We start from the raw sequence: 10,229 nt of genomic DNA on the forward strand, positions 1-10,229 counted from the left end.
GAAAGACTTATAGGCTGAGAGTTGTGAGGTATATTCTTTTTAAACAAATAAGCCTCTCAAAATAGGCTATGCTTTTATCTGATAGTTAGGAGCACAGAAATAAATAGTGTATTGTCACACTCTAGAATGCCCAAGAAACAGAAATTGGGGTTATATAGATAGGAATGTGATGAAATGATACTTCACCACAGATATCTGGGTAAAAATTTACAACTTAAAAATTTTTAGGTTCCCTTAGGATGTTTAGTGATTAGCATTCAGAGCATGAGGTACCTTCAGGAAACGAATATAAAAGACTATGGTAATGAGTACCAGATAAGGCTGATGAGCCCGTATTTACACTTTGGTCTGTTATACAACAGGAATGAACACTACAAACATTTAGGGTAAGAGTTTTTATTGAATGTGTTAAATAACCTTGGCAAATGTGTTGTTAGTATGTAATGAATATTGTACATGACCACAGTGATTTGATATGAAATTTTATTGTAGATTGATGAAGAATCCATTTGGAATATTTGTGACTGTGTGAGGGCACTTCTTTATGTATGTACTAGAAATAAGGCCCGTTGTGGAAATAAATAAAACGGGATCTAGAAAGAGGCTCTGGGAGAGTGCTCTGGCTTTGGGCAAACAGCGTCAGTCTGCTTTTAAAACATGAACCTGGGACCTGCACACCACCAGAATACAGCAGGTTCCATATGCAACTGACATTCCAACTGCCTTGCGGGGGGGGGAGTTTGAGGTGTGGAATGGAGTGAAGTCCAATCAGCTTCCATATGCAAAAGACCAGGTTGTCGCAGCAGTTGTGGTGTGGGCGGGACCCGGGCTTTGCCTTCTGATTGGTGGCGATATATGCTGAGGAGCAGTGCCATCAGCCATACACTAAGGGAGTGCATTTTAGAATTAGAACTTTGGCACCCACTATTCAATTATATATAAGGAGAGATTTGAGTTATTTTTAATAACAGTTATAATTGTAGCAAGGTATATTGTTCTGAAATAATTGTAAGAATGTTTCCTGTTAGGAGTTTTGATGTGTGAGGAAGTCATCATGAAACGGAACCCCAGCTCCTGGGAATTTCGTCCATCTATATATTATCTGGAATACAAAATGTTGCTGTTATTTTATATTTTGTAATTTTGTACTCGCTTGGAAGATTACAACCACTAATTGCATACTTGCAGTAGTTCTATTTCTTCTAAAAATTTACAACATCAGCATTGAATTCATACTCTGAATGCTCATCAAAAGGTTGAAGAACTAGTTTGTCTTCTAAACCCCTTCCAAATTTCATTCTGTTAGGGCAAAATGGTTAATAAAGGTTGATAGAGGTAGCGCAGAAACAAGAGGATTTGGCCAGATACAAACTGAAGCTGCACACGTAAACTGTGGGAACTGATGAAGTCTTCTAGTTTCAATGGCGACAATGGTGATCTTGCTGTTTTTCCTTGCGGGTAATTTAACAGGGAGTGGCCTCGTAGGCTTTTTATGGAATCACTGAGGTCTCTAGCAGAGGATATTTTTTAACCATCAAGTCACAGCTGTCTTATGGCAACCCTGTAAGGTTTTCAAGGCAAGAGACTTTAGAGGTGGTTTGCAGTTGCTTGCCTCTACACTGCAGCCCTGGTATTCCTTGTATCCCATCAAAATACTGAACAGAGCCAACCCTGCTTGGCTTCCAGGATCTGATGAGACTGGGCTAGCCTGGGCCATTCAGATCAAGAGACCACAAAAATTCAGGTCCAACAAAGTAGCAGAGAAGACTAAAGAAATAAACAGTGCCTGAACAAGAACCTGGAAACGCTAAGAGGATTCTGCCTACTTTTTTCCTCTGTCTAAATGTACCCATGTGATGATAGAGGGGATTGTATTTAAACACTCATTTTAATTTCCTTTGCTCATATGTTATGTTTGTGCTTTTTGCTCCCAGTGACTGGTTATTCATGTTTCCCCCTGATATTGGTGGTGGTTGATCTCTGCACCCACATTTAAAATAAGTTGACACACTAAGCTACAAAGGGAAGGCAGGGAGATGCCTGCTTAGTTCTGAATAACTCTAAAAGGGAGATGTCCCAAGATTTTCTTATACATCCATGATAGGTTTGAATAGGAGAGTGATCCTTAGTTTGAAGAGAAGTTTCTCAGGAAGAGAGGGTCTGGTTGCAGGTTATCAGAAAAAATACATCTTTTGTTCAGATTTGCTGGTGGCAGAGAAAAGGAATCTTAGATGTGCTTAGGCAGGGGGTGTAATAGAGCTGGAGAGGTAAACTTGTTGAAGTCTAGCAGCTTGAGATCTGGGCCTGCTGAGTAAATTCCACATCCTGTGTGGTAGAAGCAGGTGCCTGCAGAGCTGATTTTACCACAAATGTGTTTCAGTGTCAATAGCAGAGGTCATCCAGCGGTGGGAGAAGATATTGTTGCTATTCCAGTTATGTCCCTAAATGCATCCTATTCCTTTAGGCTTCCCAAGTCCCCCCGGGGGGCGGGGAAACCCTCGCCCCAGAGGCCCGTTCCCCGCCGCTGCTGGATCGGGCCCCAGGGGGAACTCCTCCCTGACGTGCGTGTCCCCTGGAAGTGACGCGACCATGCCAGGCACGCTGGGGGCGGGGCCACGGCCATCCGAGGGAAAACTATGGTTTTCCCTCGTATGGCCATGGCCCCGCCCCCAGCGTGCCTGGCGTTATCACGTCACTTATGGGTGACGTGCATGCGGCGTGCGCGCACACCAGACGCCTGCCGGGAGCCCCCCACTTCCGGCGAAGATCAACTTGGCAACCCTATGTTCCTTTCTTACATTTAAATGGATGGTTGCTGTTCTCCTCTTATGGGGAAAAAGTAAGGTAGTACAACTGGGGACACAGTTGCAGTAAGAGCAAACCCTGCTGCCCACAGGGTGTCACAGATCTTGTACGGAGCACAAAGAGTAGAGTGAAGAATATGTGCATTGCTTTAATTTATTTATTTATTTATTTATTTAATTCAGTTTATATCCCACCATCCCTGCCAGGCAGGCTCATCTAATTGGTCCTTATTATGTGTTAGACCTCTCTGCAGACATAACCCATTCATGACAATCATGGGCATATTGCTAGCCTTTGAATAAAGTTAGATAGCTTCATGACAGAAGTAATCCACTGAAGTGTCATTCTGAAAACAATGGAATGCTGCATGATACTGAGTAAACATACTCCACTTTGAAGCACACATATAATGTAACTGTAAAGTGCTTTTAGCTTTCTTTTCCCCAAAAAAAATCTTCCTTTGAGGGCAAAATTTACAAAAAGAAGCAGTTGGATATGAATGTCTTACTGCATTTTGGTCTTCACTTCATAAAATTCAAGTTGGCATGAGCAGGTGTTTACAGACTTTTTATACTTTTTGCTGAGAATAGGAAAACTGGTGCAAATCTGGAAATCTAACTAAAACATCACTTTTCATTTTAAGACTCTTAATATCAGTGGGAAAATATTTGCTGAGGAATATAATAAAAGGTTTTTTAAAAAGAAACTACTGACGCAGAGCACAGAACTTTTGCTATGCAGAAAGGGATTTGCCTAACAAATCCCCTCTCAGTCTTTTGGCTTCTAATGAAGTAATTCTTCAGAACTGTATACTGATAATTCATTACAAATTGTGGAATTGGCCATCATAAAGCAAAAAGACAGAGGCATCAAAGGATTCATTTTAGCATGATAATTGCTGATGTGTCTAAAGCTTTTTGTGTGGTTCAGGACCAAGCAGCTACTTCAGTCTCCATGCCAGTACAGTGTACCTTGCTGGTAAAATCTTGTTGTTGCATTACATTTACACTTCTGAGTTGTGTGAGGGGCTGAGGAAGATCTCATGCACACACTAATTTTTTTTTTCTTATTGGTTCTTCAGCTGCTGGAACAAAAACCATAACATGAACTACTGGCTGATCATCAGACTCCCCATCCTTATTGCTATAGGGGTGAGTGATCAAGAATATTTGCCAAGAATGTACAGAGGCCAAGGGCCAAAAGAGATGTGAGAAGGATTCTGGATCTCTGTTGGTAAAGGGGGGGGGGCATGGGCAGCCCTGATTTGTATTTAGGGATATGGTATTTACCAGGGCTCTAGTCGGGGGGGAGCTCTCAGGTACGGAGCTCCGGAAGAGAACCTCTAGGGGGCGGGGCGGTCACGTGGTGAAGCCCCGCCCCCTTCTTTACCCCGCCCTCTGCTTCGATCCTCATTCCGTTTGGGAATGAGGATGAAACAGGAGGGTAAGTAGCCGGGCCTTCTGACACACTTCCGGTGATGTCAGGGGGTGTGGCCTTCTGTCACTTCCGGTGATGTCAGGGGGCGTGGCATATGCAAATAAGTTATGCTAATGAGTTATGCTAATGAGCTCCGGCAGCTCTTTTTCTACAACAAGACCCCTGGTATTTACCCTTCAATCCCTGTTTAGTTTTGTTGTCAGGAACTTTTGGAGTATTTGTGGTTGGCCTGTGCATATGCAGTTCCCATGTGTGCCTGCACAGAAGAACACTCCATGAACTCCATGCAGGCATGCACACACAACTCTCTTGGATTATGTACTCCATATGTATGTATGATCAGTAACTAATGACAATTGTGCTTATTTTATTAAAAGTAATAGCCTTGTTGAAAATGATTTTATCTGAATTTCAAATGATCTGTGGTCTAAATATGTATGATCATATCAAAACAATTGCAACAAATTTTCAGGCCTATTCCTGTTTTTAGCACCTAAACATAGTTATTGGTCAACAGCATAGATGTGCAGGTCAGAGGGCGAATAAATCAGTTACCATTCTTGCATGGCAGGATACAGTTGTAGCCCTTTGAAATATAGGCAAATTATGCTATACCTTCTTTTTGTATTGGGAATAGTTTGAGGTCAAGATACAAAGTTATCTCAGTGGGGAAATTCAGTTGTAAATTTGAACCCCAGGTACTTCTTTGCTCATTAGAGGGAAACAATGAATGATGATTAATTTCTTCCTTGGGGATAGCATGCACCAGATTGCCAATGACAGTGTGCTAAAAGGGCAAAATGGTAGTCATTCACTTTTCAGATTCTGCAAGAAAGGTGCACCTTAAGTAGGAAATCGCTCTGCAAATCCAGATCAGAGCCATATAGAAAAAGTGTTTATTTCTGCACTACACTTTCAAATCCTTTTCTATCCTGTTTGTGTTCCCCCTCTCCCCAGGTGAATTTCCTGATCTTTATCAGAATTATATGCATTATCATTTCCAAGCTGCAAGCTAATTTGATGTGCAAAACTGACATAAAGTGCCGGTGAGTCATCTTGTCGGAAAATTTATTCAGTGTTTTTCATAGAGGGAACTGCTTGCAGTAACTGATTAACAGAGATACTTTCAGTTCACAGCTAGTGAGAGTTACCAAGGAGAAGCTTTAATGTAGTGTGATCTACAGTTGCTTAATCTCAGTGGTAGTGAGTGTAGTAAATATGGGAAGCTTGTGTATGTTCAGTCTTCAGTTTTCCAATGAAGAATCAAAAATAAAGGACAATGTGTGAAAGAGGACTAATGGGTTGAGAACCCTCCCCTAGTAAATATATTGTTTATTGCATTAAGACGTTCTAAACCATTTTCTCACTTTGCACTCAAATGTTTTCTTGTGGAGAAGTTCAGTATACATCTGATTTCTTTATAAGGAATATAAGGAGCATATTGCAAAAAACATAAAGACCAACAATAAAACTTTCTTCAAATCCATTAGAAGCTGGAAACCAGCCAGTGGAGTCCTTGGATGACCAAGAGGTAAAAGGATTACTGAAAGATGATAGGGCAATGGCTGAGAAGCTAAATACATTTTTTGCCTCTGTCTTCACTGTGGAAGATGAGAAGTGCTTGCCCACTCCAGAACCACTGATTTTGGGAGGGGTGTTAAAAGACCTGAGTCAGATTGAGGTGACAGGATAGGCGGTCCTACAATTGATAGACAACTTAAAAACTGATAAATCATCAGGCCCAAATGGCATACATCCAAGAGTTCTGGGTCTGATGCTTTTTAACTTGTTCATTAATTATTTGGAGTTAGGAGTAAGCAGTGAAGTGGCTAAATTTGCAGATGACACTAAATTGTTCAGGATGGTAAGAACCAGGGAGGATTGTGAGGCACTCCAAAGGGATCTGTTGAGGATGGGCAAGTGGCTGTCGTGGCAAATGGGGTTCAATGTGGCCAAGTGCAAAGTAATGCACATTGGGGCCAAAAATCTTAACTATAAATACACGATGATAGTGTCTGAACTGACGGAGACTGATGAAGATAGAGATCTTGGAGTCGTAGTAGATAACTCACTGAAAATGTCAAGGCAGCATACGGCTACAATAAAAAGGGCCAACGCTATGCTGGGGATTATTAGGAAGGGAATGGGAAAAAAAAACCAGCCAGTATCATAATGCCCCTGTATAAATCGTTGGTGCGACCTCATTTGGAATACTATGTGCAATTCTCTTCACCACACCACAGAAAAGATATTACAGCATTGGAAAAAGGGCAGAAAAGGGCAACTAAAATGATAAAAGGGTTGGAACACTATCCCTATGAAGAAAGGTTAAAGTGCTTGGGGCTCTTTAGCTTGGAGAAACCATGACTGAGAGGTGACATGATCGAGGCTTACAAGATTATGCATGGGATAGAGCAGGTAGAGAAAGAAGTACTTTTCTCACTTTCTCACACTTCAAGAACTCATGGGCACTCAATGAAATTGCTGAGCAGTTGGGTTAGAAGGGATAAAAGGAAGGACTTCTTCACCCAAAAAGTGATTAACACATGGAATTCACTGCCACAGGAGGTGGCGGTGGCTACAACATAGACAACTTCAAGAGGGAATTGGATAAACATATGGAGCAGAGGTCCATCAGTGGCTATTAGCCACAAGTTATAGAATAGGAATTCTCATTCTGGGGCAAGTGATGCACTGTATTCTTGGTTCTTGGGGGGGGGGCAACAGTGGGAGGGCTTCTAGTGTCCTGGCCCCACTGCTGGACCTCCTGGTTGCACCTGGTATTTTTGGCCACTGTGTGTCACAGAGTGTTGGACTGGATGGGCCATTGGCCTGATCCAACATTGGCTTCTCTTATGTTCTTATATGTTTGCCTTGGTATGTTCTCATTAGAAACCAGAGTTACAGATACTATGATTTAACATTAGTTCATTTTTGTGGCACGTATGGGACTGCAGTTCTGCAGACCGGCCACAGAGAAGAGCTAACAACATGCCTGGTGTAGTTACCACCCAAATGCCTGGTGTAGTTACCACCCAAATGGTCATGTGACTAGGGAAAGGGAGCACTCCTCCCTCAGTTCTCTTCTTGCTGCCATAAGGAGAGGACGGACTTCAGCAAGCTGAAATTGTGACATCCTTGTGACTGTCTAATTGATGAAATTTTACCACAGGATTGTGGTGAGGTGTCACTTTTAAAGAAGTGTTCTGTCTGTGGTGCCAAGATGGCACAAAATGATGGACATAATTCATATTTATTGTGCCTCAGGGAAGGCCACAACACGATGTCTTGCTCAACTTGCTGCCTTGTGTAAATCGTTATTTACACAAAAACTCCAATCACCACCTTTGGCAAAAAAGAGGCATAATCAAAACATTAGTAGACCATTCAAGACGGATATGTGAACCACACTTTCTCAACGATGAACTAAATAATCTAAACCATGCACATCAAGCAAATGGCTACTCCAAGAATGAAATCAGAAGAGCGATTAAACCAAAGGTAAAACAAACATGAAAAGTATTTTTGCCATATATCAAAGGAATCACTGATCAGATGGGAAAACTTATGAAAAAACACAACCTACAAACAATATTCAAACCCACCAGAAAAATACAACAGATACTACGATTGGCAAAAGACAGAAGAGACCCCCTCACGTTTGCAGGACTATACCAAATACCCTGCAGTTGTGGACAGGTTTACATCGGGATCACACAATGTAGCATCCAGACAAGAATAAAAGAACATGAAAGAGACTGCAGACTTGGCCAACCTGAAAAATCAGCAGTGGCTGAACATAGCCTAACTCAAACAGGACACAGTAATGCTGAACACTGAAATGCTGGACAACACATCCAATTACCATGTCAGATTACACAGGGAAGCCGTTGAAATTCATAAACATAAACACAATTTCAACTGAAATCAAACACTGGTTTAGATCTTAAATCTGCACTAAATTCTTCCAGTCCCTTAGAGGCGATACAAATCTATGGAAATTTATTAAATTTTATTACCGAATCCCTAAAACAGGAACCTAAAAGGGTTACATCCAAACAAGTAGTAAAATCACAAACTGCTTCATGGTTTGATCAAGAATGTGGGAATATAAAAACCCATTTATGTTCCATTTACTGCAAATTTTGTCATTCTGCAGCTACCTGCTTGCCAGTGGAGTACCAGATACTCAAAAATTATTTACATCATCTTATAAAGACTAAAAGGTTGACCTTCATCAATAAACAGCGAGAACAACTTCTCGGTGCTATTACCCAGAATGATAACAGGCAGTTTTGGGCCATAATTAATGGTGCTACTTGTTCCGAGACACCCTTTATATCAGCTATCACACCTGATACATGGTTCCAGTACTTTTCTGATTTATTTTAGGAGGATTCTTTTAATGGAATGCAACTGGTTTATTCTCCCCTGGATGGTCTCCCGGAGTGGCCTCCTGTTACTCCGGAGGAAATAACACCTCTTATAGATCAATTAAAATTAGGCAAAGCTCCTGCCTGGCTCAGATGTCATAATCCCTGAGGTATTGAAACCTGACCCACAGTGGTGGGCCTTCCCTCTAGCTGCTCTTTTCACCATGGTAAATAAGACTGGCCAGATGCCAGCAGCTTGGACCAATGCAATAATTGTTCCCATCTACAAAAAGGGTTGTCATCTTAATCCCTCTAATTTTAGACCAATTAGTCTTTTATCTGTCATTGGGAAATTTTATGCTAATTTTTTGCAAATTAAGCTCAGCACCTGGATGTTATTTAGTAAAATTTTAGGACCAGAACAGGTGGGTTTCTGCCAGGAGAACTCAGCTCTGGACCACTGGTTAGTCCTCGCTCATTTGATCAATAAGTACGTAAGAAGGAAAAGGTCTAAACTGTATATTGCCTTTTTGGACCTTAAAGGGGCTTTTGATTTTGTTTCAAGAGAACTTCTCTGGGTAAACCTTGAGGGGATGTCTTTGGATAGGAGGTTATTATTTCTTATCAAAAGACTTCACACCTCCACATCCTGTCAGGTCAGGTGTTCTTCGTCTGGGAGACTTTCCCCCAAGATCTGTATTAGGAAAGGGGTAAAGCAGGGGTGCATTTCAGCCCCCCATCTGTTTAACCTTTTTTTAAAATGACCTTGCCCCTTTTTTGTCATTAGTTGATGGCCATAGCCCTAGACTTGGCTCTTCTCTTATTCCCTTGTTATTATATGCAGATGACACGGTTCTTTTGTCTACTTCTCGTGTTGGATTAAACCATTTACTGATCCATTGCCATGAATATTGTGTGATTAACAGATTGGAATTATGAAAAATCAAAGGTATTAGTCGTTCCCTACTCCCGAAAATCTTATAAGTGGATTATTAATGGCAACAAACTTGAACAGGTTAAGCATTTCAAATATCTGGGCATTTATTTCCAATCCAATGTTACTTGGTCCTACCATCATAAAATGGCTATTAATGTAGCTAAAGTTAGTGCTGCAGCAATTTTTCACTTTTATTTTTCTGTTCGAGGTAACCAGTATTTGCCAGCTGTACTTAAAACCTTCAATGCTAAAACTGGAGCTCAGTTACTGTATGGGGTACCTCTCTGGATTGACGCAATGGACATTTCAGTTGAACTTGTCCACTCTACCTTTCTGTGAAAGATCATGGGGGTACCTATGTGTGTCCCACATGCTGCTTTATGTTTGGAGTGCAGTCAGAATTTGCTGGCTACTAAGGCATTGATCCACACTATTAAATTTTCGTTATGACTCCATTTCAACTCTGACCCCTTCAGTTATATGTACCAACTACTTTCTGAATATGTTAATTCCAGATGGCTATCTTACATCAAAGCCAAAATAAGTTCCTTGAATTTGTCTCTAGAACCCTTATATATGCTTTCTGAGTCTGAGGCCTTTTTAAAAATAAAATCTAGTTTATTGGGATCAGAGCTACAAACTCTTTATAGCCTGGCTAACAGAACCTGTTCTCCCTT

At 41.2% G+C, this 10,229-nt stretch overlaps 1 protein-coding gene across 1 annotated transcript in view; it reads left to right on the forward strand.

The window, feature by feature from the left end:
• Nucleotides 1–10,229, forward strand: part of GLP1R (glucagon like peptide 1 receptor) — a 97,102-nt gene that overhangs the window by 68,222 nt on the left and 18,651 nt on the right. Inside the window, exons 9-10 of the mRNA XM_015425502.1 lie at nt 3,887–3,956; nt 5,200–5,288. Coding sequence (XP_015280988.1) covers nt 3,887–3,956; nt 5,200–5,288 — 159 coding nt within the window. The remainder of the gene's footprint in view (nt 1–3,886; nt 3,957–5,199; nt 5,289–10,229) is intronic.

The sequence above is a fragment of the Gekko japonicus genome, unplaced genomic scaffold (genome assembly GCF_001447785.1).
Source record: "Gekko japonicus isolate JY-2015 unplaced genomic scaffold, Gekko_japonicus_V1.1 scaffold506, whole genome shotgun sequence".
Taxonomy (NCBI): domain Eukaryota; kingdom Metazoa; phylum Chordata; class Lepidosauria; order Squamata; family Gekkonidae; genus Gekko; species Gekko japonicus.